General features: G+C 31.5%; 1 protein-coding gene across 1 annotated transcript in view; it reads right to left on the bottom strand.

The window, feature by feature from the left end:
- Positions 1 to 18,600: 18,600 nt before the first annotated feature.
- The window catches only part of LOC107441623 (uncharacterized), a 46,504-nt gene continuing 37,182 nt past the window's right edge, over positions 18,601 to 27,922 (bottom strand). Inside the window, exons 5-6 of the mRNA XM_016054955.4 lie at positions 21,376 to 21,791; positions 18,601 to 19,019 (exon numbers count right to left, since the gene is read on the bottom strand). Coding sequence (XP_015910441.2) covers positions 18,685 to 19,019; positions 21,376 to 21,791 — 751 coding nt within the window. The 3' untranslated portion in view covers positions 18,601 to 18,684. The remainder of the gene's footprint in view (positions 19,020 to 21,375; positions 21,792 to 27,922) is intronic.

Here is a 27,922-nt window from a genome sequence, read left to right as displayed (position 1 = left end):
CGCCTACAGATTGCCACCCCCTCAGTTACATTCTCAAGTGAAGTAATTTATAGCTCAATCATTTGATACTTTAATAGAAAAGTTAACAGATTGTGGTATCTAATTTATCACTTAATTACATTTTTGTACAACAGAATTGTTTCGTACTTTCAAGAAGAGATTGCAGAATAACAGATAAAGCGATATGATAGACTAATACTGCATGCTTGTTTATAACTCTTTGCTTTTATATTATTTCTGCTATTATTTTGCTATTATTTCTAAAGGTGCAAAATATAATAAAGATGAAAGAAATGAAAGTTATTTTCTACAAAAAGGGGAAAAAACATATTTTTCTCTTCGTTAACACTAGGCCGTGGTAATAAGTTCTATGGTGAAGGATATTATTTCCAGTGTGGATGGAGGTTGTAGGGTATACTGGACTAGTTGAAGAATACTGACAAATTGAAGATTGCGATGAAAACAGAAGGGTGATGAATAGAATACTTGAACCGGATCAGAATTAATAAAAAGCTTTTATTTATTATATTTGCAGAACTCGAGATACCAAATATACATATTATCCATACGAATTTCAGTTAAATCAATTTTGCATAATAATATTTTTAAGGACAGGCCATGGGAGACAAATCCCCCACAACCTGCCTAATCAAAAGCCAAATTAAAAAGTACATGTAATTTGTTCCCAACGGACACAGAAGCATGGGTAGGAGATCCAAAATTGGCGATTTAATAAATTATAACATAGCCAAAACAAAGCCAACCAGCATATCAATATTGGGTTTAAAATAATACCTTGGCGATCACGAGTCGCCAATAAATTTATGAGAATTATTACAACCATGCAACTGAAACATTTTTGCGGTTAGAAATTAGAATAAAAGTTATAAATAGATTTTTGTTTTGGATTAGTAATGAAATAAAAAGTATCCGTTGCATTGATCTATAAGAGAAGGATAAATATTTTTATTCTCATTTTAAAAGATTAAGTCTTTGATTTATTTTAAATGTAATTCTATTAATTAAAAAAAAGCTTGAGTAATGAAAGATATTTTAAAAAATAGAAAATTAATATGTAATGCCTATTGTGGCATCACAAGTTCTATCGTATTTTAGCTACTAGGCCGCTTCAAAAAAACTCAAAATTTCATTCATAACTCTAGATTTAAGGATTTCAGTTATATTTAATAAACAACTATCTTTTTTATTTTATTTGAAATGTATATGAAATAATATTGATTTTTCAATAAATATTATTTATTTTGAATTAAATGATCTTTATTTCGAATAGCAAATAGTTTGGCTAGAACACTTGTTTCAACAATATTTTAATTACTTCCCCCTTCCCTCCCCAGAAAATTAATTTCTAATTTATATAAATTCCAGACTTCGGGAAACAAAGTCGACATTTTTGTCATTTTGTTTGAACTAAATATTAAATAATATTTCGTTTAAATAATTATTAATTATGCTTAGGTGCTAGTTCTTACAATATTTTAGTAACTTCACCTCAAAAAAAAAAATAACTACATACATTTAATAACTTCATAAACAAATAAATTACATGCATAAATCTAGATTTCAGGAAGCCAGTTTAAGAAGCATCATTTTTTCACATTTTATTTGAAAAAAATATCTTTATGAAAAATAAATTCTAATATTAAAAAGTAAAAATTGTAATGTTTAGTCGTTATATTTACGATTTACGCTCATGTAAATACATTATAAAATGGATGTAAGGAATATTTTATATCTTATACACACATTTTAAAACTTAAACTTTACTGAATATTTCTAATTTATGCTTTATTCTAACAATTCTGTGTATAGCAATATTAAGCCAACTATCAAATTTTACATTTCAAAATTCATTTTTTATCGAATTCTTAACATACTTACCATACCCAATTAAAATACTTCAAACTATCGAAACGAAAATCATTCTTTTTAAATTTCTTTTCCTTAGAATACGTGAATGTACTTTTCTTAATCGTTTTGGAAAATTGACTTTTCCGAGTTTCGACTTTTTAATGCTTTTTAACTGTTAAATTACTCAAAGAAATCAAGAAGGAAAGAAAGCACTATCTGGGACAATATATTGATCTCTTATGAATAGATAATCTATTTCGAATGAGTTTAGCTTTTAAAATATGTTAGATAACTTTTTGCGAATTCTTAAATTACTGATTTCTTTTTTATGTGATTTTGAAATGTAAAAACGATTTATATTATTTAAGTCATTTTGTGAAGATTCGAAATTCTGAATACTGCCTTGTATTCTAAAGTTAAAGCTTCAAGACTGAATTTGTACACACAGTTTTAAAATATTAACTGCTTAAAAGAGAAAAGATAACGTTTTTTCTAATTCTTAAATTGCTGATTTCTTTTCAAGCCATATAGAAATATGAAAACAGTTTTTAAATTCATCTGTTACAAAATTAAAGAGTGTTTGCGAAGATTTAAATTTCTAAATACACTTATCAAAACAAGATAGGTCTTCATAACTTAAATAGACAAACAAATAAATATTTATATGAATTCATTTTAAATATAAACTGCTTTAAATGACTCAAATAGCTTCATAATAATTTTAAAATGTCCTAGATATTTTCTTTTTAGATTTCTTAAACTACTGACTTCATTTTAAGCATTTTGAATCGCAAGAACAGTTTATTTACTGTGATAATAGTTCCGCATTCTTATGAAAATTTAAATTTCTTAATACGCTTTTTTAACACCTTCCTAGCAAATGAATACTTGTACAAAGCTTTGTTTTAATCAATATAATATTCCATCAATAAAATATTTTAGCTCATTTTTTTCAAATATGTAAGATAAAGTTTCCTAGCATTCTTAAATTACTGATTTCGTAATTGGCTTATTTTGACAATCATGAATTGGTCTGGAGCAATTGTATCATGCCAAGAAATACTGAATATAATTAATCTTTATTTTGAGTATAAATTTCTAACAAACGTATTTTGCTTGATCTAATAACATAGATCCACAAGCAAGGACAAAATATAATACAGTCAAACCCCGCTATAGTGAACACGGTTTATAGTGAACTCCCGGATATAGTGAACGAAATGTTCGGTCCCGTGCCTTACAATACACGTATAATGTTATTTTTTGTGGATATAGTGAACCAAAAAAGTGAGGAAGTTGAATATAATGAACTTTTTTCTGTCTTCGACTGATTTTTTCCTTCATTTTTTTGTAATAATTTTGAAATTTCAACTTCAAAATAAATACATGTACCGATTTTTAAAACCATCTATAGAGGGGAAATAAGCAATAAGCATTTTTTCTTGTTTACTTCTTTTATCTCACTTTCCCATCCCTAAACAAACCAAGCAGATATTTCCAACCCAGGCAGATGATGATGCACCTGTAAGATGTCAGTGGGATCAATATGCATTTTTTGTTATAGGGAATGAGTCATTATTGGTCAAACAGTTGGACACTAATATGTGTTGATAATGCCCTCATTCCAACTCCTTTTTGCTCTCAGTTCAGTTTAAAAAAGCCTGCAAGCAAGCTTCTCAAATTTAACTATGGCGAGCAGTAAACGTAAAACGTTTTTCATTGATGATAAAATGAGCATAATCAGAAAAATTGAAGATGGATGCAATCAAGCTGATATTTGCAGAGAATATAAACTATTTAAATCTGCAGTTTGTAACATATGAAAAAATTGGCAGTTAATAATTTCTGCTCATGAAAAAAATTTAGATGCCAGAAAAAAGTTGAGAAAAGCAGATCTGAAGGATGTTGAAGAAGCATTACTGAAGTGGTTCAGCATTAGAAGACGCCGCAATCTCCCAGATTCTTAACAAATGTCGATGAATTTGCTAAGCGATTTTATGACACTACTTTTATGTCCTAAAATATGTCAGGCTCGACAAGTTTAAAAAGCAAAATAACAGAAATTTAGGAAAAATTATCTGAGAGTCGGGAAGTGTTTCCATATCTGATGTTTAGGATTACTCATCAGCTAGAGATTACTAATTTTTTTTTGTACACAAGAAGAAGAGTAATTAAAAAATGACACATTTTTTTTGCTATTAGGGGAGAGGGGGGCTCATGTGAACAAATTTTTTTATTTCTTCATTTTTCAAAAAATATCATCCATTTCTCACAGTAAGGAAGTCTGTATGTTTAAATAGTCTTTTCCTTGTCTTATGGAATTTTTTGAGATTTTTCAATAAAATATTTCTTTACTTTATAATATTTTAGAAAAATGACTTCAATTGTTCACATGTGTCCCTATTGGGGGCACATGTGAACATACCTGGGGCACATATGAACAATATTAAAAACACAAAGCAATCACCATATTTCAAAGAAAAAAATCTTTAATATAACAGATATAGATACGCATTATACTGAAGGGGTTGTAGCTTAGTGTGTGAATTTAAATTGTACAACAGTACTGTCAATAAGAAAATAATTTTTCAGCTGTACAATAATTTTTCCGCTGTTGGGTTTTACGCAACTTCATGTTCCTCAGGAGTTGTAATGGGCCTTTTGCTTTCTTCTCTAATACTCTTTCATGCTTTTTTTTTCATTTTCTCTATCTTTTCATTCGTAGCTTTAGCAATTCTATCTTTCTCAAGTGTATCAGTTGGAATGCGCGATCAACCATTTAATAAAAAATAAAAAAAAATACAAAAAAATTTATGAATTAATGTTTGAAAATTAAATAAAAATAATTTTAAATGCATACATATTTTTCAAACTTAAAATATCATGAGGATAATAATCTTAATACTATGTAGGGGCACATGTAAACTGTTCACATCTGCCCCAGATGTTTCGTTCACAAGTGCCCCATCATCCTTCTTGAACCTAATTTGAAAAATAAAGAATTTTTAATTGAGTAAAAAAAATAATTGTCATAAACTTACCTGAATGTTCATATAATGGTCTGCAATAGTTAATTTTAGTTTATTAGTTGATTTATACTATGCTTTCACTTGAAGAAGCGAGTGATTATAATATATATAACACCAGCTGATACAAATAAATTGTCAGAATCGAACAACAAAATGTCTCATTGTTCTGAAAGTTTTGCAGAGAGGTAGGACTAGTACTGCCATCAATTGAAAATTTTTCAAAATTTTTTATTTCAAATCATATTGGTAAAGCATACCATGTTCACATGTCCCCCCTGTTCACATGTGCCCCCCTCTCCCCTACATAATATTTTTCAGTCATTTATTTGAATAATGTGTAATAAAAGGGAGGATTTAAGGAACCATTAGTTAAATTGCCTGAGTAACGGATATAGTGAACTCCCGGTTATAGTGAACCGAAATGTCGGTCCCTTGAAGGTTTACTATAGCGGACGGGGTTTGACTGTATTAAATAAAAAAAAAGGGAATTATTTCAGCTGTATTAATTGTATTGGTATTCTTTTGGTTTTGTTCATAATTTCATAGTGTTGATCAGTAATGATTTACTGAGAGTTAATTTTTTCCCCTCCCTTTCGGAATATGACTATTTATCTAGTTAAAATAAATATAAAATTAAAATGTTCGAGATTATTCCAGTTTTAATTTGTGAACAATTTTTTTTCTATTTAATTTGCCAATTCAATTTTTTAACGGAGTTGTTTTTCTCCAGTCGAAACTTCTGTTAAAAAAAAATTCCTAGACTTTAGGAGAATGTTCTTAAAGAATTATTTGAAATTATTTCTTTATTTAATAAGATCAGAATGAGTTGTTTAAGTTTCTTTTTGTATAATACTCAATCGAATTACTCGCCTATTTTGAAAAGGAAAAAAAAAGACATTGTAACATTTTTCTTTTAACCTCTCTTGATTCTTATTGGCTACCTCAATATTTTGGTCTGGCTGGACCAGATGTATTTTGTTTCAATTGGAATTTGAAGTAGCTAATTCAATTTCATTCTCTTCGGTTTTCTTTGTATCCAATTGGGAAATCATTAAAGATTATAGGAAAATTTCTATCGTTTCTTTTCAAGAAATAAGTTTAAGAATGGAGGAAACAGCAAACAAGAAAATGTTGATAAACATCCTAATAGTGCTACCAATCTGATATTTTCATTCCGGACCCCCAAAAAGCCGATTTCTCTTTTATTTGTTTTGTACTCCAAAAAACAAGAACATTTGTTTGTTCTGTTAGCAGTCTTCAGTTGTTTGCAGGAAAAAATTCAATTTTGCAATGAAATGTACTCAATAAGTTATTTTTAGGAATTATATTACTCTAGAAAAGAAAAGAAAAATAATATAATTTCGTTTTATTCTTATGAGGAAAAAAAGTTGCTGAGCAAAATTTTTATTGTACATTTCCAAGGATAAAAAAAGCTTCTTGGATGGCTTTTAATCTAATGATCAGATTTACTCGTTCCAGAACCGAATTTTAATAGATCGAAGAGACTGTTTGATAATAAGTTAGTGTAGTAAGTGTTATGTTAAGTACTTTCCCTGAATACTCTTATGTTGACGTACATTTGATATCCAGATATTTATATTTGATATCCAGATTAGGGTAAACCAACCAGTGAAGGAACACTACCCAGTGAAGGAACATTTCAAATATATTGATTAAAAATAAGAATTTGAAAGTTTTTCTTCAGATTGAATGGTAACAATAGCTTACTGCCGAACAATAGGAAGTCATCCAGCGATGTTTTGGATTACCTGGTCAAATAGACTTCTCTGGAAATTTTTTTGAATTGTCACTATCTCCGCAACACCTCGTTTCTTTGAAAAAATTACAAGGTGAGTGTTTGTATTTATATGTTTGAAGTGGAATTAATTGCATGTAATAGTTTTATTTTTCTCACTGTGAAAAAGAGAATTCAAAATAGAGTTATTGAAGTTACGTTTTATTTTTTTTAAATCATCATAGCATAATAAAGTACTGAGATAAGCGGGTGTTTATTCACTGGATCACCAAACGATGAAAAACCAGTGAAGAAACAAGTGTTCCTTTACTAGTTTTTTTTCTATGTTAATGAAAATAAAAGATAAACTTTAATTTTCTTGTACCTTTAGTGATGTTCCGCATCAAAAGTATGTTAAAAATACGAAAAACAACGTCTGACCAGTGAGGGAACAGGCATGTTCCTTTACTGGGCATAAATTTCCCAGTGAATGAACAGTATGTGTTAATATGTTGACACTTTAATTTTTAATTCATAATTACAAGAAAAAGTTAAGATTTTCCAAGTATTTATATGTTATAATTTCAAGAATAGGCTTGTTTTTAAGTATTTGCTTGACTTATAAATTCATAAAGAGTATTAAAAAATAACCAAAATTAAGTGTTCCTTTTCTGGGTGTTCATTCACTGGTAAGAGCTGTTCCTTCACTTGGTCTTCTTACTACTTGTTGTTTGTACCTCCAAAACTTTAAAACAATATTATGTAAGTTCTCTACAATATTTTTGCATAATTTGCAATTAGTAACAAATATGTTGACACTGTCATTTAACTAAAATTACGAATTTTGAAATTAATATGATTTTTTAAAAGGCAAGCGAAGCTTAAGTGTTCCTTCACTGGTTAGTTTACCCTACAACCGTAATTTAGAAAAAATATGGTCCCAATAATTTAGTCATTTGTGTAGTCAAAAGCTTAACCACTTATTGAAATTTTTTATATTTTTGTTTTGTTCGATTAATTTTTCAAATTATTTCTCATAAATATAAAAAACAATCCTTACATATCCTTAAATCCTCCATATCTTTACACCAAGCATATCGTTAAACCCTTTCATAAGAACAGACTTTCTTTTGAAAGTTCTCAGTGGTGTATCTTCGAATTAACATGTTTATTAGTGTCGTTTGAAGACGGAAACAATGTAAAATAGAAGTAAAAACAGACCTTCTTCTGAAAGTTCTTCAGTGGTGTATCTTCGAATTAACATGTTTATTAGTATCGTTTGAAAACACAAACAATGTAAAATAGAAGTAAATACAAACCTTCTTTTGAAAGTTCTCAGTGGTGTATCTTCGAATTAACATGTTTATTAGTATCGTTTGAAAACAGAAACAATGTAAAATAGAAGTAAATACAAACCTTCTTTTGAAAGTTCTCAGTGGTGTATCTTCGAATTAACATGTTTATTAGTATCGTTTGAAAACAGAAACAATGTAAAATAGAAGTAAATACAAACCTTCTTTTGAAAGTTCTTAGTGGTGTATCTTCGAATTAACATGTTTATTAGTATCGTTTGAAAACAGAAACAATGTAAAATAGAAGTAAATACAAACCTTCTTTTGAAAGTTCTCAGTGGTGTATCTTCGAATTAACATGTTTATTAGTATCGTTTGAAAACAGAAACAATGTAAAATAGAAGTAAATACAAACCTTCTTTTGAAAGTTCTCAGTGGTGTATCTTCGAATTAACATGTTTATTAGTATCGTTTGAAAACAGAAACAATGTAAAATAGAAGTAAATACAAACCTTCTTTTGAAAGTTCTCAGTGGTGTATCTTCGAATTAACATGTTTATTAGTATCGTTTGAAAACAGAAACAATGTAAAATAGAAGTAAATACAAACCTTCTTTTGAAAGTTCTTAGTGGTGTATCTTCGAATTAACATGTTTATTAGTATCGTTTGAAAACAGAAACAATGTAAAATAGAAGTAAATACAAACCTTCTTTTGAAAGTTCTCATTGGTGTATCTTCGAATTAACATGTTTATTAGTATCGTTTGAAAACAGAAACAATGTAAAATAGAAGTAAATACAAACCTTCTTTTGAAAGTTCTTAGTGGTGTATCTTCGAATTAACATGTTTATTAGTATCGTTTGAAAACAGAAACAATGTAAAATGGAAGTAGAATCCGGTGTAATTTTTTAATTACCACATTTATCAGTAGTGCTAACAAGAACAAATTTTAGAGTTGGTCCATTATTATCACATTTATCAGCGTCGTTATAAAACAGAATCAGATAGAATCTAGTGTACAGTGAACAAAATAGAAAATAAATAAATGAAATAAAGAAATAATCGGACCATCCCAAATAACTTTTGAAATTATGATCGAATCTTCACGTTCTAGGACTCAATCTTAATAGTTCGAGGAAGTGACCTCAAATTTTTAAAAAAAATCCTTTTTTTTTAAAAAAAAATCATTTTCTCAGGAACTATTCGACCAATTTTGCTCGGATTTTGCATTTTGTTATGTAAAATTACATTTTTAAAATGGTGCATAAAAATTTTGATCTTTCAACTCGAACTTTTTTTGACTGTTATTAAATAAAATAATTAAAAAAAATTAATAATACTTACTAAAAGTTTATACTTACTAAACTTTGCTTAAAAGTAAGTACTTACTATAAGTTATTTTCAGCATGGAATTATATTTAGATAAACGAATTTTATAACTGTGTGACAAAATTTTAATTCAATTAAAAAGGTATGGTGATATGAGGAAGCATGCAAAAAGTAAAATTAACATTAAGGGGACCAAACCTTGGACCTCCTGACCAAATCATTGGGACCCTATTTCCCACTACCTCTTACATTTTGGGAGTCAGAAATACGAATCCGTCGAGAAAAAAAAGATATGTTAATTCTGAAAAAATACGTTTTTGTGTCTGATTTCGTAAATTATATTGTCTGCACTTATTAATCAGCATGTTTGAGGTCACCCCTTCGAGCCATTACGATTGAGACTTAGAACGCGAGGATTCAATCATTAAATCAAAAGTTATTCCGGATGGTCTGTTCATATTTTGCGCACTTATCACATTTATCAATCTCGTTTATAAAGAAAATCAGTGTGCAACGAAAATCGAAGCTAGTGTTATCCCAATAGATATCACATTTATCCTTCAAAGAGTGAATAAGTTGGGGAAAAACTCAATCCGATGTGTTCCCATAATTCGTTGTCGTTTAAGAACTTTTATCAGTGTCGTTCAAGAAAAGAATTCAAAAGTTATGTTAAAGTTACTTTATACAATCATTGGAACAAAATGACAATATCGCTATCTAGGTAAATTTACGCTAAAACATTTCAAACACATCTGAAAAACTTCCAATCACTCATCAGCCAATCACCAATCATTTAATTTGATTGTCTTTGATCAGTTTTAATATTTGGAATTAATTACGGAAAAAATTATCTTTCCAAAATTTTTTGCATTTGTTTCCCAAAATTAACGTGCCATTTTTTAGGGGAATTACCATTATAATGAAGTTCCGCAGTGGACTGATCGTTAAGACACGGTTTCCAGCAGATCACCGAAGTCAAGCATCACTGGCAGCGGTCAGTGTGCGGGTGGGTGACCACTTGGATCAGTGTGCGCAGGGACCGAGCGTGTGCGATATTGGTCCTCGTTAAACTGTTCGTTAAAGTGCTCGACTTCGCGTGCAGATCGTCGGGCTACCGAAGAGGGGGTACCATCCCCTCTGCAGAGGATCAAAATTGTGATTGCATGTCTTCGGATTATCCTTTTCGATGTTTCCCAGATCGTCGCCAATAGCCCATTGTGCAACTCTAGTGCGACGTAAATGAACTACAACAACCATCAAAATGAAACTGAATCAGTTGAATGAAAGTTAAAAACTTTTCATTCAATAGATTCATTAAAGCAGCGCTTTTATTTAACGCCAAAGAACTTTAAAATCATTCTTAAAATTACTATTTACGAGCTGCAAGAAAATGTTCAAAACTATACCCAAAAGTAATAATGGCCTACTGAGATTTAATATTTTAAATTCAAATAATTTATTTAGCAATTGTTTTCATTTCACGGTATCATAAGAAAAATTAGAAGTTACTAAAAAATAGTTTTTCATTTACTTACCTTGATTGTTTGGATCTTGAAACCTTAAAACTTAAAATAAAGAGTTTTCGTATTATTTAAACGATCATCACACAGCTATAAATATAATTTATAATAAAATATAATAAAATCTATATATATATTTCTCTTACACGGCACCAAAAAAAAGCCTCATTACAACTCCCCGAATGGCAACGTTAGAAAATCGGCCAATGATTGCTGCTAAAAATGTCACATGGCAAATGTCACATGAGGTGGCTCAACACATAGCGCTTTTAAAAACGGAAACAGTAACCATAGTGAGCATTATCAGGTTGTTCAATTCAGATTCATGCCCTAAAAACATGATAATATTTATTTTTATTGAAACGCAGCGCTATAAGCGAAAGCAGAGAGCACGCCGCACTTTACTATACTCAATACTCAATATTTAATTTAAACTCAATTAGGAATTAATTAGGCTGGCCTTCTCCATGACTATAAATAAGTCACAAGGTCAGACTTTTGAGAAAATCAGTTTAGTATTGACTACAACAAGACAAGTTTTTAGTCATGGACAACTTTATGTTGGCCTGTCAAGAGTTAAGTCATTTGACAGCCTTTCAGTAATTGCTCCAAAATGCAAAATCTATAATTGTGTTTTCAAAGAAATTCTAAATGCTTAGTGTTAATTTCTTAGAGCTTTGCAGAAAAAAATGTTTTTTGGAAAAAATTTAATTGAAACTTCTATTGGCAGTAAGCAAGGGGAACTGCCAAAATCAATACTCCCCGTATAAAAATGCAGTATGGCGACCTCCACGTGGTATTTCTCGGGTAATGTTAAAAGCCATGCATTTTAATTTATTGTATGTAAAACATCCTTATTTTGTTCTAAAATTTTATGTACTTTATCACAAATGTTAATTAATATAGAAATTGATTTCAATAATGCTGATCACCAAAAAATATTTCATTTGGCGATAAAACAAATTTTTGTGTTCTTGAAAATGAAAGACTTTTTGAGGGTTATTATCTCACAGGGAAAATTTAGGGTTTAAAGTTTATATTTTTAAATAATAAAAAAATTTTCTAAAACTTTCAGAATTTCTAGCATTAACTAATTTATTATACACATTTAGTTGAATTTAGGTGAGTAACTGCAATATTTGATAATTTATTTTGCTAATATGTTTCTCATTTAGCTAATGTTTTGATCTTTTCACCATGCTAATCTAAATAGCTAATATACTTTTTTAAAAGCCAATAAGAACATTGATAGAATTCTTCTACATAAGTACAATACTATGTCTTTGATGATAAAATACTACGTCTTTCATGATAATATACTATGTCTTTGTGCTAGAACATTGTGTTCATTGGCGAGCGAGCGCAGCGAGCCATGGTTCACGGCGTGAACCACATAGGATAGCGTAGCAATTCTCGGGGGTTGGCGAGCGTTAGCGAGAAGGGGGCGGAGCCTCCTAGTAAATTATATAATAAAATAAAGTTTTTTTCTTAATAATCGATTTTATAATTTATTCAGCTCTGTAACGACGTACCTCACAAGAGTTAAAATTATTAAAAATAATTTAATATTTTGAAAAAAATTTAATGTTTTGTAAAGGGATTTGTTGGAGATCGTCTTCGCTTGTCAGTTGTGCGTTCATAAAGTCTACCTATTACTGAACCGAATTCATTCAAAAAGCAAGGGAACTTAGATTGTCCTCAAAACTTAAAAAACCCAGCTTTTGATCGATTTATTTATTTCAAGATCGAGTAGCGTCTAAAGCTTTTTATTCATTTAATAGTAGCCCGGTGTGGGCAAAAGATTAGAGGTTTCTAACTTCACAATTGGGTTTTTCATTGGGGGAAAGGGACACGAACCTCAAACTTTCCTTATCACCACCCTGTGGTTGAAAGATTAAAGTAGAACTATTTTAATGGACTTTTATTTATCATAATTCAGTTTTGATTTCACTGAAAATAATGTTGATCTACCAATTTTGGTGTTGTTGTAGTCTATTAACGTAGCACTAGTGCTGCACAATGGACTATTGGCGATGGTCTGGAAAGCATCCCTGAGGATGATCCGAAGATCTGACGTCACAATTTTTATCTTCTTTTGAGGGGCACCCCCGCTTCGGTATCCTGATGACCTGTGTATGAAGTGGAGCACTTTACGGTAGAACAGTTTAACGAGGACCGTTACCTCGGACCCTTCGCAGACTGATCAATGTGGTCACCCACCCGATAACTGACAGCAGCCAGTGATGCTTGAATTCCGTAAAGTGCTCGACTTCGCGAGGAAGGTCGTCGGACTACCAAAGAAGGGTAGCCATCCCCTCTACAGAGGATCGATGGCATGTCTTCGAACCAGAATCAGGGATTTTCCCAGACCGTCACCAATAGCCTATTGTGATCCGCGGTGGTTCAGAGGATAGAGCGTGTTCACCTTCCGAATGTGAAATTTCTGGATTAGTGAAATTTCCAATCAAGTAATAAAAAAAAATTCCCATGACAATTTACATTGTAAAACAAAAATAAAAATTTAAGAAGATTGTGCATGTGACGTCAGTCTGATACAACTTGTCACACATTTTTCAGCTGTTGTTGTTGTTGTTCATTTACGTCGCACTAGAGCTGCACAATGGGCTATTGGCGACGATCTGTGAAACATCCCTGAGGATGATCCGAAGACGTGCCATCACAATTTTGATCCTCTGCAGAGGGGATGGCACCCCCGCTCCGGTAGCCCGACGACCTGCACGCGAAGTCGAGCACTTTACGGTAGCACAGTTTAACGAGGACCAATACCGCACACCCTCGGTCTCTACGCAGACTGATCCAAGTGGGTCACTCACCCGCACACTGAACGCAGCCAGTGATGCTTGACTTCGGTGATCTGCTGGGAATTGTGTCTTAACGATCAGTCCACTGCGGAACTTTCTCACTGTGAAATAGAGAATTCAAAATATAGTTATTGAAGTTACGGTTTATTTTTTAAGCATCATAGTATAATAAACTACTGAGATAAGGGGGTGTTTATTTACTGGATCACCAAACGATGAAAAACCAGTGAAGGAACAAGTGTTCCTTTACTGGGTTTTTTTTCTAAGCTAATGAAAATAAAAGATAAACTTTAATTTTCTTGTACCTTTAATGATGTTCCGCATCAAAAGTATGTTAAAAAAACGAAAAACAATTTCTAACAAGTGAGGGAACAGGCATGTTACTTTACTGGGCATAGATTTCCCAGTGAATGAACAGTATGTGTTAATATGTTGACATTTTAATTTTCAATTCATGATTACAAAAAAAAGTTTACATTTTCCATGTATTTATATGTTATAATTTCAAGAATAGGCTTGCTTTTAAATATTTGTATGGCTTATAAATTCCTAAAGAGTATTAAAAAATAACCAAAATTAAGTGTTCCTTTACTGGTTGTTCATTCACTGGTAAGAGCTGTTCCTTCACTTGGTCTTCTTTCTACTTGTTATTTGAACCTCCAAAACATTAAAACAATATTATGTAAGTTCTCTACAATTTTTTTACATAATTTGCAATTAGAAACAAATATGTTGACACTGTCATTTAACTAAAATTACGAATTTTAAAATTAATATGATTTTTTAAAAGGCAAGCGAAGCTTAAATGTTCCTTCACTGGTCAGTTTACCCTACTCTGTTGCAGATTTTAAAAAAAATATCATTGCAGCATAGGATTTAAGCACTCATCCACCAGTGTATGTAGTTCCATTTTCTTAAACACGTCAGTCCCTTAATTAAATACAGCGCCGTATCGCACATCGAATTTATTGGAATATAAATTCTTTCTCTTCTGCGTCTTTTACTTCACTTTGATTTATTGTTTGTTGATGTATTTTATTGTAACCGTGAGATATTTTAGTTTTGTGTACCTGGCAACTTCGATGCATAATTAGTTTGCTTATGTTCCCCATGGCTTCTTCATGCTTGTCTTTGAGACAATTCACAAATATATAGTGAAAGAAATGGAATGTTTGTAAAGGCATCTTTGTGTAAGAATATAGAATGTGTCACTTAAGAGAATTAATGCTTGACGGGTTTGGTTTACTCGAAATAGAATGGAAAGAACATTTAATAACGTAAACAGATGCCACGTTTCAACAACCAATCAGGATCGAGATACCCACTCTACGTCACTTACTGTTATCCAATTGATTGATAAGAAAGCAAGCAAAAAAAGAATACTGTGCATTGTTGTTTCAAGAGTTGACGATGTTGATATAAGTTTGCGCTGGGAGCTTGTCATCCCTTTGGCGTGCACTTAGAAACTAACTGGCTCTTTCAATAGGGAAAATGTTTTATTCTTAACTTGCAACAGAATATAAATGCCTTTAAAGGCTCTTCTTAAAGTTCCCCTGCGTGCCAACAAATAATACGAAAATCAATAAACATTCCTAAGCGATACTTAAGAAAGGGAAAGAAAAACAAGAATCTCATATTTATTGAATCATTCAGTGACAAAGAACATTAGTGAACCTTTAAGGAGAACCGCAAATTAGCCGTTGCCAATTTCCCTTGTTCTGTACGTAATAGTTAATAGCGTTTCATTAAATAGATGACAGCGAAATAAGATGGGGTGTAATTAGCTTTTACTGTTATTGGATTAGTTTTTAGCTTGCGGTATACGTTGCTATTTATATTTACTTCTGGAATTTGAAATGCCAGAATAAATTCAACATTTGTTTCAGTTAAAGCACTTGGGGTAATATAACGATAAGTGTTTTTATTGAAAGACATCACGGTTTACAAGCAGGCAATTAAGTGTTTCTGTTTATGGTACAGTTTGTTGATGTAATCTTTGGGAAACTTGTGAAGAATCTATCTGGAAACAAAATTGAGGAACACTTGGTTAGTAGGTTGGTACTTTATTTACGTCAGACTAGATCTGCACAATGGGCTATTGGCGACGGTCTGAGAAACATCCCTGAGGATGATCCGAATACATTCCACTGCAATAATGATCCACTGCATGGGGGATGGCTCTCCTGCAGTGGACGACCTGCGAGCAAAGTCGAGCATTTTATGGTAGAAGAGTTTAGCGAGGACTGATACCGCGCACCCTTGGTCCCTACACAGGCTTATCCAAAGTGGTCACCCATCCGCTTACTGACCGCAGTCAGTGATGCATGTTCTACTGGGAGCCGTGTCTTTGCGATCTGTCCACTGTGGGACTTGAGGAACAGTGATTGTTCCATTTGTAATCTGGAAACAATGATGTAAAACTATCGCCTATTAAAAATATTAAAATTCTTTTATCTTAACATTTTTTATCAAAAAATTTATGAACGCTGCAATGATTCCATTTTAAAGAAGGCCTGGTGTTTTAATAAAATGAAAACCCTGAAAGTTAGACTACTTTAGAAATCAATTAAAGAAAAAAAATTGTAGCAGATAGAAATCTTTAGTCTGCGATGCTCTGCGTAACAATTAATAAAATTTACTCTTACAAGATTTTCAATTTACTAATAAAATTCATCACCTTACGGAGGTTACTGACTGGAAATTATATTAAACAATGTATTCTGTTGCATGAAAAAACCATTGGAGCAGAAATTTTTGTTTTTCTGTTATTTTTGTCTTTAGACTGCACCATCTTGTCCATGTAAAAGGTAGTGATATTTCCGGGTTGGTGTGCTCCAAAAAGGATAAAACAATCTAAACTGCTGTTTGTAGAAAATGCAACACCATGAAAGAATCATCAGAATCAAATGAAATTTAATGCAGAAACGACTTGTACTGATACAAATAAATGATGAAATTTTCAAAACAAAAGAAACAAATTAAGCGTCCGAAATCAGTATTTGGTGCAGCCACCACGCGCTGCAATAAGTGCTGCTATACGACGTGGCATGGAGTCAAACAGATGTTGAATATCTGCTTGAGGAAGAGAATTCCATATCGCTTGTATGCGCAACCAAAGTTCGTCTTTGGAAACTGCAGGACGCGGATCACGAGTGAGACGCCGACCAACCATATCCCACACGTGCTCAATAGGCGACATATCCGGCGAATAAGCAGGCCAAGGAAGAAGTTGCATGCGTTGTGCTGAACAGAAGTCTCTAACAGTCCGCGCAACATGTGGGCGTGCATTATCCTGCTGAAAGATAGCTCCAGGGATGCCTTGAAGGAAAGGAACGACTTCGGGCTGTAGCACTTAACGGACGTATCTGTTGCTATTGAGATTACCCTCAATTCGTATCAAATTGGATCGTCCATGATACGAAATCGCACCCCAGACCATAACTCCGGGTGTTCGACCACTATGTCGTTCAATAATACACTCAGGAAGGCAGCGTTGACCGGCATAACGTCTAACACGAACACGGCCATCATGGGTCCACAAATTGAAGCGTGATTCATCTGAAAAGACAACTTGGTGCCAATCAGCTCGCCAGTCTCTGTGCTCAAGAGCCCACTGCCGACGCAGCCGTCGATGATCCGCCGTGAGGGGAATCCTGTATAATGGCACCCTTGCACGCAATCCACGGCGCAGCAGACGACGACGAATTGACGAAGCCGACAATTGTACACCTGTAGCAGTAGACCAATGTGCTGCCAGCTGCCTGGAGGAAGCTGTGCGATCATTCACCGCCATGCGGAGCAGGTGTCGATCATCGCGCTCTGACGTCACCTTCTGTCGTCCAGTGCCTGTTTTTCGAGTTGTTCGGTGCTCGTCGGTCCACTGCTTCCAAACTCGCATCACTGTGGAACTGTTCCGCTGCATACGAGCTGCTATTGCGCGATAGGAAAATCCTCCTTCTCGAAGGCCGATTATCCTCCCTCGTTCAAACTCCGTAAGTTGCTTGAATTTCTTATTCTTCCGTCGTGGAGGCATACTCAGGTCTCACTAAACGATTGCCACTAACAAATAATCATAGACTATTTTCAACGTCCCGCTACAGCACTTTATTTATACGCTTTCAGCATCAATTCAGAGGGCGCTGCGCGCGCCACGCACGCGCGATGGCTCTGAAACTTTATTAATTTGCATAATATCCTATAATTGACATTTGCTGCGAATTTCATTTGATTCTGATGATTCCTTCATGGTGTTGCATTTTCTACAAACAGCAGTTTATTTCTCTAGCCCGGAATCATGTTTATTACTCAATCTATACACCAAATGACAGTGTCAGACTACGTATTTGTAATGTGTTTAGAAATAGTAAATTTATTTTGAACTATATGTCATCGAACATGTAAGCTTAAAATTAACCCAAAAATGAAAATGAAGACATATATGTTACACATACACGTAGTTTAATATAGTCTTGAAAAAAAATAGACATTTTTCCGACCTTTTTTTCTTTCTTTTTTTTCAAAATTGTGCGATCATTAGGGATTCAATTAGTTACAAAGTATTATAACAGATGACGTTTATTAACTTCGGTACTTGAATGAGATTTTATATTCGTCAAAGCAACCGCACATTTTCAATGTCTTGTGTTTTTCTTTGATTTTTAAAATTATTGGTAATTTTTTTGGAATATTTATGGATGTATGCTTTGAAGAACGAAATTCAAATAATTTAATATGACGATTATTTTTAACTAAATTAAATCGAAACTAAAATTACCCTAATTCACTTTACATCAATTCTCATTCCTGGGAGTTTATCTTCCTTAAGTAAACACACAATCTTACCTCCTTTTATATTATTAGCTTCATAGATTCTTTTATCCCTTCATACTCTCAATATCGTACAGTTTCGTCGGTACATAAAATTATACTTTATTATTGCTTGCGTGTCATGAAGTACCATTTTCATTCAACAGACATTAGTTTTAAATGAAATCAAGTGCGTGATTCTGACGTCATCAATAATACTTTTATTTCATTTCACATTCAGTTAAGTGATAACATTGCAACTTAAATCATGATATGAACACCTTATATTGTGAGACAAGACTTGCAGTAATTGAGCAAGGTAAACATTGTGAGCAAACATGCCACTACTGATCCTAGTGTACCACAGACACAAGACGCTGCGCTCGTTACAGCCTCGCAGTTGACATTCGATTTTCTCAAATCGACGATAGCGATGGAGGTGTTAGTCCCTTGAATTGAACACGTGGCCTTTCTGGAAACTGTGTTGACGTATATGGCCGCTTCGACACTCAGCATATGAACGTGGAATGTTTCTCTTAACCACCGTCTCATCCATCGACCTAACCACAACAGCTCACAACTGCAATTCCACGGGTTGTCTTCGAGTAGCACACCGCCTAATAATAAAATAAAAAATATCTCATAACCCTTTCCCGAACACTAATTTACAATCCAGCGGCTTTTAACTACCGCCATCTTTTTAGCTGCAGTTGGTTACAATTGTAATGCGAGCGCGTTTGTTTCTTTTAAAATTTGTTACCAAACTAAGAAAAAAATCAAGAGTTGCATTTTCTCTATTTAAGAAAATGTTAACTAGAAAAGCAGGTCGTTAAAAGCAGTTGGATTGGAAAATATCTTCCGGAGCAGCAATTTTTGATTGAAAGTTTTAAGTCAGGCAGTACATTAGAAAGTGTGACCTTAGACAGCGCATTCTAAGTGAAGCGACATACTTTAACTCTTCGTAGTTTAAAGAATAGTGATTGCTAAATGTTTAAAAGCAATTAGTTTTATATTTCTAGTGGTTTGTTACATTCGCTAAATTAGTGTGGTCTGACTAGCTACACTACACCGGTAAGGGTTAAAGACAAAGTAGAATTATAAAAGAGTGCAAAAGACTTTTAAAAAAAATAATATTTCTACTTACTCTTTTAAAATTTATAGCAAATACAGTTATGAAAGGGTCTCAGTTAGCGTTCTAGTTTCCGCAGTCTCGCAAGGCAATCCATAATGTAACTTGGATTTTCATTTGTTAACTGTAAGCTTTTTTGTTTCATAATTAAATCTTCATAATGGTAATATTAAAGTTCTACTGTTCGTAATGTTACTATGTTATAAAATTGAAAACCTGCGCTTTCACTGTTAATATTAAATTTTTCAATTATAAAATTAAAACTAATCTAAACAAAACAGAGGACTAATAGTGAAACTAGTGGACCAAGGTTAATGGCATAACTTGCGTTTTCAAAGGCAAAACTATATGTTTCAATAGTATAAATGAAGCTCTATGATGAAGTCAATGCTTCTTAAGTGTAAAATTGAAATACGGTTAATAATGAGACTTGTTTCTAAAATTGTGAAACTAAAGCTCTTCATCTGAAACGTTTAAAGTCTTTAATTGTAAAATTTAATAAATTTAAATGGTGAAACGAAAGCTCTGCAACAGTAAAATTTAAAGAGTCTTACTTGCAAAACTAAAGCTCCTCAGTAGAAAGTTATTTTGTATTTTTTTAATATTCTAAATTAGATTAAAGAGTCCTTTAAAAAGGGTGAAGTAATACTTAAATTTTCTGCTTAAAGAAAAAGTACGCTAGTAATAAGAAAAACCACTTGATACCGTCAGAATTGTGGCATTAACGAGTATCTATGTCCTTTGGTGCATACCCTATGTTAATCACTCGGACTTGAAAAAAGCACTTCAAGAATATGCAACATGTATGGATAATTACGCATATGTCACTTATGGAAAGCATAGGCGAAATCGCGAATTAAAGAAAGTTAACTACTATGAATAGGTCTAAAACAAGCATACCATAACCATGAGGTACACACTTTAGGTATAATTTACAGTAAATACTCGCCTGGTATTCCGAGCAATGCTGTTTTAAAGTTTAAGGACTACCACGCTGTATGCATCTATCTAATATTATACGGTCAATAATAAGAACCCAAATGTGTACCAAAATTTCAGCATTCGCTGTTTTGTCCATCGAGATTTCAGTAATTGTGGTCTTGTTTAGTTAGCACTTTTTTCTTCAGAAACAGAAAGGAAGCCCACACAAATCTTATGGATGTTATTTCTCTGTGAAATTGGCTGAAAATTTTATATGCTGTAATTCAAAACATTCTGATCAGAAGTTTGTTGTCAGGACTCTGATTCCACTAACACGCATTTGAATGACCCCCGCCCTGAGAGTCAGTGGGTGAGGGACACCGGAAGTGTCGTTCCCCTAGGAAGAATGTAGTTGAAAAAAAGACTCTCTCGTGAAAAATTATTATTGTTGTGGACACGATGCTGGTAGAATATAGATAAGAGAGAAGGGGGCACCAGAAGTGAAAAGCTGGACTTTTTTTTGAAATATATATAATTTTAATTAAGATATATATATATATATATATATATATATATATATATATATATATATATATATATATATATATATATATATATATATATATATATATATATATATATATATATATATATATATATATATATATATATATATATATATATATATATATATATATATATATATATATATATATATATATATATATATATATATATATATATATATATATATATATATATATATATATATATATATATATATATAAAGCTCAAAAAGTTTTGAAATACATCTTATTAAATTTTCAGCCAATATGTCAGAGAACTAATTACCTTGAGATTGTTGCGGGGTCCTTAATTCAATATATGGACAACTTTATTAATTAATAAAATTGGCGAATGACCTGTTATATGTTGAGTTTGATAAGCATCTGTACCATCTCTCGTAACAGCAGCCAATACTTCTGGCGCCATCGAAGTCAGTCGATTATTCCTCAAGTCCAAAGTCAAATACCGGACATCGGGTAAATATTTCAACAGACCATCCGGAAACTTGCTGACCATTGTTCCACTTATGCGTATAATAAGTTCATGCGTTTGAAGTCCGGCAAATGCGTCGGGTAGTATCTTTTTCAAGTTCTGCCCATTGATGACGAGTTCTCGTATCTTGGTTCCAAATGCCCTCTGGACTTGATGAGACAAGATGGACTCTTCTATGTTGATGACCACTTTCTTGAGTGCCGATGCTTGGGAAAGGAGTTCTTGGAGGCGGAAGGAACGAACGGAAGCATAGGAATCTGTTTTGATTGAGGTTAGGAATCTGCAAATAGAAATGCAATTGGTAAGATTAACGCTAATAAAGTGATCCCGAGAAGCGGTGTTTCAGGGGATAGAGAGCTTGCCTCTTAATCAGGTGACCCAGGTCCGAATTCTAGCGATTGCAGATCGATACGAATTCAGCACCCGGCTAACATCGACATAGTACTGATGTAAAAATATCCTCAGTGGTAGACACATTATCGGTTAGAATTCCTTTGCAGTCGGGCTAATCATAAGAAGTTTTCGTGTTTTTCCTCTCCATGTAACGCAAATGCGGATTAATTCCATCAAAAAGTTCTCCATGAAGGCAAATTTAGCCTAATTCCTTATCCAGGAGTTCCCTTGTCTACTGGATTGGGTGCAAATTTACAATACAGAGTTGAACATTGGTAATCGTAAACTCAAAATTGGGCTGGTTGTTCAACGACGGTAATAAAATAAAATAAAGTGACCCAGAAGAAAAAAGAGATCGCCCTTATCAAATTGCATTCAAATAAAAGGATTTTGAGGAATTCAGCACCATTTTAATGACTTGAAAGAGTGGACGGAAATATGATAGTTAATTTGTGCTAACTTTGAATTAAATTTTAAATCGGACACAAAACATACTTTCTATGAATAAGCATATCTGTTTTTCGTAGGATTCTAATTTTTCATCATTAAAATATGAATCGTAGCCACAATATGGTTCAATATTTTAACCAGGAGAATCGTTGCGAGTTTAAAGTCTACCCTTTATACTTGTTTTATTTTTTATTAATTGGTAATTATTAATTAATTATTAATCATAATGCAGTATACTTCTTCAATATGCCGGTAAAATGCAATAAGCTTTAGCGAATAAGGCTTATAGTCTTAACGAATGTATTAAGCCTTGGCTTAGCGTTTGAATAATCTCGTTCATATTTTTCATTAGTTTTAAGGCTGATTGTAATAAGCCTAAATTATAAGGTTGAGTAGGAGAATTTCCAGATTAGCTTGGCAATACAATGAAGATATTTACATAAAGAGCTGGAATTTTTCATTAGATTACGACACACAGATCAGAATCTTTGTTGATAGTTTTGAGTAGGGAGAGTCGGGTAGCCACACCCACTTAAGGAGTATTGCTTATATTTCTGTATAATATTGAGTAATAATCAATATTTTTGTACGTTTCTATTGTTTTATCATCTAATTAAATAATGCAAAAAGAATAAACCAAAAAAAATAGTTTAACTTAAAAAAATAGAAATTTAAAAAAACATGTTTTTCAGCTCTTTTCAAAATTTGTCGGGTAGCCTCGCCCAGTTGCAAAAATCATGTTTTTTTACTGTTTTTTCAGGTGTAAATGAAAATGACCAATGTATTGACAATAGATAAACCTCATTTATCATTTTTATCACAAAATTCAACCGATTTTTCTTAATTTCATGACTACTGTATTCAACATATTTTCAAAACTATTATTTACCATGTTACCAGCTGCATAAATACTTGAAACTTTGAAAATAATATTTTTTTTAATATAACAATTAATGTCCGATGGGCCATTGACTTGAAAAATATTCTATATACATGAAATTGACAGTGGGCGGGGGTACCCGACACTCCCCTAAATATAAAGTAAAGTCAATCAAAATACAATAGTGTTTAAAGTAAACCATTAACTAAAACCATTCTACCAGAAAAGGATGGAGAAAACCGGTTCCTGACAAAAGTATTCCAATCCCACTACAGACAAAACATATTTCTGATGATTTAAATCCCTGCTTTGCCCTAATTTACCTCGTTAATAATTAGTTCAAGGTAGAAAATAAGTTTTTTCTCTAATTTATATATATTTTTTCACTGACAAGGGAAACTAGGGAAGTGTGACTCGTCAATTTTGAAATAAACTAGTAGGATGTATGCCTTATGAAGAATAATTTTAGGGGGCAACATTCGTTTCGGCCCATAGAGGGTCCTATGAGAGATAAAAAATAATTAAGTATGTAGAAAAATCGGTATTTCATTACTTCAATGCAGACTATTAGTTATTGTAATTATCTCATACTCCAATTAATTTTGTGCTACTTTCACGTACTATATAATGCATATTTATTGTCAAAATTGATTTCGAAAATTTTATATATCTGTAGTTTTTCAGAAAAAAAAAATTGGCATTTTTAAAAAAAAAAAATTTGGCATCAAATTTTTTGAATTTTTTTTTTCAAAAAATTTTCCAATATTAAAACTAGTAAACAGTAATAAATTTCATTTATATGAGAGTCGAAATATAATACGCATTTTCCCAAACTGATGGAATTTTTTGTGAGTATAGCTTATGTAACATCCAAAAATGTGATTCACAAAAAAAAAAAAAATTTCATATTGTTAGATCTTGCAAAAAAATCTGAAATAATTTATGTGATTGCTTAAAATTAAATTGCATTTATAAAAATGTTTTCAAATTTGTTTGGCGGGAAATTTGAACTTAAAAAATGTTTAATATTTCAATTCGATTTTTTTCATAAAAGATCAACTGTATACACAAAATTTGAAGTGATATGTCACTTTAAGTGGAAAATCCGTTGATATCTATGTCCTGTGAATTGTTCAATATTTTGTCAAAACATTGCTATCTTTATAATATTATTTTTATATCTGATATCCTAGCTAATTTTTGAAATATTTAACTTTAAAAGTTGGCATTAGCTAGGATATCAGGTATAAAGATAATTGTGTGAATAATATTTCAAAAATAGCAATGTTTTGACAAAATATTGAACAATTCACAGGACAATTTTTTTTAATAATATGTTAATTTTTTGGCAAAAAATTAAAATTTTTTTGAAACTTATTTTTTTTGTTTTCATTTTTTTATCAGTTGTGCAATAAAAAAAATTAAGAAAAAAAATGTGTCTTTTTAAGCGACAAGTACTTACAAATTTTGTTTATATAGTACGGTTGACCTTTCAAGAAAAAAAAGAAAATCATTGAAAACTGAAATATTTTTTTAAGTTCAAATTTCCCGCCAAACAAATTTGAAAACATTTTTATAAATGAAATTTAATTTTATGCAATCACATAAATTATTTCAGATTTTTTTGCAAGATCTAACAATATGAAGAAAAAAAAATTTTTTTTTATAAATCACATTTTTGTATACACATTAAATATGAAAAAATTCCATCAGTTTGGGAAAATGCGTATTATATTTCGACTCTCATATAAATGAAATTTATTACTGTTTACTAGTTTTAATATTGGAAAATTTTTTGAAAAAAAAATTTCAAAAATTTGATGCCAAATTTTTTTTTTTTTTAAAAATGCCAATTTTTTAAATTTTTTTTTCTGAAAAACTACAGATATATAAAATTTTCGAAATCAATTTTGACAATAACTATGCATTATATAGTACGTGAAAGTACCATAAAATTAATTGGAGTATAAGATAATTGCAATAACTAATAGTCTGCATTGAAGTAATGAAATGCCGATTTTTCTACATACTTAATTATTTTTTATCTCTCATAGGACCCTCTATGGGCCAAAACGAATGTTGCCCCCTAAAATTGTTCCTCATAAGGCATACATCCCACTAGTTTATTTCAAAATTGGCGAGTCACACTTCCCTAGTTTCCCTTGTGAGTGTAAGCTTTAAAAGTAACCGCTACAGAATCACCTGCATAACGCCCCCTATAGTTAAGTTTTAGAAAGTGTTCCAAAAATAGTCGGCTTTTAAAATGTATTTAAGGAAATCTTCAGGTGTGAACAATTATTTACGTTTAAATAATAACTTACGTTTAAAATAAATAATAATTACATTCGTGAACTAATCAGTCATTTAAAAATAAAACACTAATTATAAATTTGTATCCATTCAATCAAAATGTTTAGTAAATAGCTGAGAATAATTAAAACAAATATTACTTAAAGTACTTTCACTTTACTTTTCTATCTGTATAAGAGAATCAATAAAATTATTCCATATTTTCGTTACTGTTCGTTAGATATTAATACAATAAAGAGTATTAGTATTTTTCATGAGTTTTAATTAATCTATAACAATTGCCAGATTCAAAAAAAATACTGTTGGTTTTATGTCGTTGTTAACTTCATTTGTGAAAATGAATTGTAGGAGATTTATCTAATTAACTACCTTCAAATAATTTTGATTGCATTTTATTTGAATACAAATTCGAGAAAATTTTCATTCAAACAGTCCATGCTTTTCTTCTAGTAATTCTACGAAATTGCTTCCATGCCTGGATATCGCGAGAAAAAGTTACTAAAGAGTAATTTAATTGAAAGATAAAAGCAAAAGCGCTGATCTGCATTGGTAATTAAAAGGGATTCAATTAAAAATAAAACGTTTAAATGAGAAAACAGTTTCAATAAAACTACTTTGTACTTTTGTCTTTAAAATTAAATATGTTACCCCTGTCGCATTTCTGTCAAACGCAAAAAGAAATTTAAGGGGAAAAAATTTAGCACATTTTAAGAAGAAAAAAAAACGTTATAGATGTGAACATTAAATTTTGAGTTATTTTTGTCAAATTTGTATATTGTTTCATTTTTTTTGGTACCACGAAAGCAGCGAAAACTATTCGAAAGTCAATTAGTATTAGTAGTAGTAGTATTAGTATTTTTTTTCAGCTACGTATTTCTATATATGAATGTGTGTACAGTGCACCAAAAAAAGGATCACCGAGAAAAACTCTTAATTTAATGATCGTAACTTCATGTTCTAGAACTAATTCTCAATGAGAGGGTGACGTCAAATATACTAATTAATTCGTTCAGACAATAATTTAAGTTACAAAATCAGGCACAAAAACGCACTTTCTCTTAACAAACATGCCCTTTTTTCAACGGATTTAAATTTCTGACCCCCAAAATATGGAGGGTAACCGTAATTTTGGAAATATGGTCTTCATAGTTTGGTCAGGAGAGCGATCCCAAGTTTGGATCCCTTAATGTTAATTTTACGTATTGCGCATTTCACCTTATCTGGGGAATTTCTTAAGGAAATTTAAAAAAATTTGTAATTACAAAATGTGAGCAAAATCGGTTAAATACTCAAAAAGAGAAATCAAACTTTAAGGAAGCAGCATATTTAAAATTCGATTTTTCAGGAACTATTCAGCCGATTTCGCTTAAAATTTGTATTTTGCCATGAAAAATTTACAAAATTAAAAATGACGTAAAAAGTTGTGTACCTTACAATTGAAATTGAAAGTAATAAAAGCTAATAAATATTTACTAAAATTAATTTTTTGCATGGAATTATCTTTGGATAAACGAATTTTATAGATGGGTGCAAAAATTCTTGAACTCGTTTAAAAAAATTCTTGAAATATGGCGAAATACACAAAAAGTAAAACTAACATGAAGGGGTCTAAACTATAGATCGCTCTCCAAACAAAACTGTGGGTACCATATTTCCCAAATTGCAGCTACCTCTTATGCTTAGGGGGTCAGAAATTTGAATCCGTTGAAAAAAAAAGTGTGTTAAATCAGAGAAAGTTCGTTTTTGTGCCTGATTTCGTAACTTAGAATATCGTCGTCACTAATTAATTACCATATTTGAGACCACCCTCTCAAACCATTAGGAAAAAGTCCTAGAAGGTGAAGATCTGATCATTAGGATCAAAAGTTATTTCAGGTGGTCCGTTTTTTCAGTTCACTGTACATCTTTCGTTTTTAAAATTAATATATTTTAAATTAATTATGGAGCTTTAAAAGTTTTCTCTTTGTTTTTTTTAAACAGTTTATCGTCTTTTTCTGACGTAAAAAAACGTATTGCAATAGAATTTTAAATTTTAAAATCGCATACTCTTATTGCAGAAAAAAAGGTCTTTGGCTTTTTTTTCAAAATTTCAAACTAGATTCTGTTTACTTTCATAAATTTATTGCATATTTCTCTTCTTAGTCACTTGGACAGGATACATCTTCTTGGAGATGAATATGTTTATTTTAGTTAATTTTTAACTTATCTATAAAATTGTTTGTTTGTATTCAAAGTTCTTTTTTATTTTTCAATTCTAAAATTTGCCAATTGTTGGCAAAAAATTCATATTTTTCTCATTTTCGGAGGACAACATGTCCGTATAGTCAACTTTCGAGTCAAAAGTACACTTTAACTATTTTAGTTAAAAACGCAAGTAA

The sequence above is a fragment of the Parasteatoda tepidariorum genome, chromosome 3 (genome assembly GCF_982258835.1).
Source record: "Parasteatoda tepidariorum strain Cologne lab strain chromosome 3, Ptep-v5.0, whole genome shotgun sequence".
NCBI lineage: Eukaryota > Metazoa > Arthropoda > Arachnida > Araneae > Theridiidae > Parasteatoda > Parasteatoda tepidariorum.
This window is presented reverse-complemented; position numbering and strand designations above follow the sequence as displayed.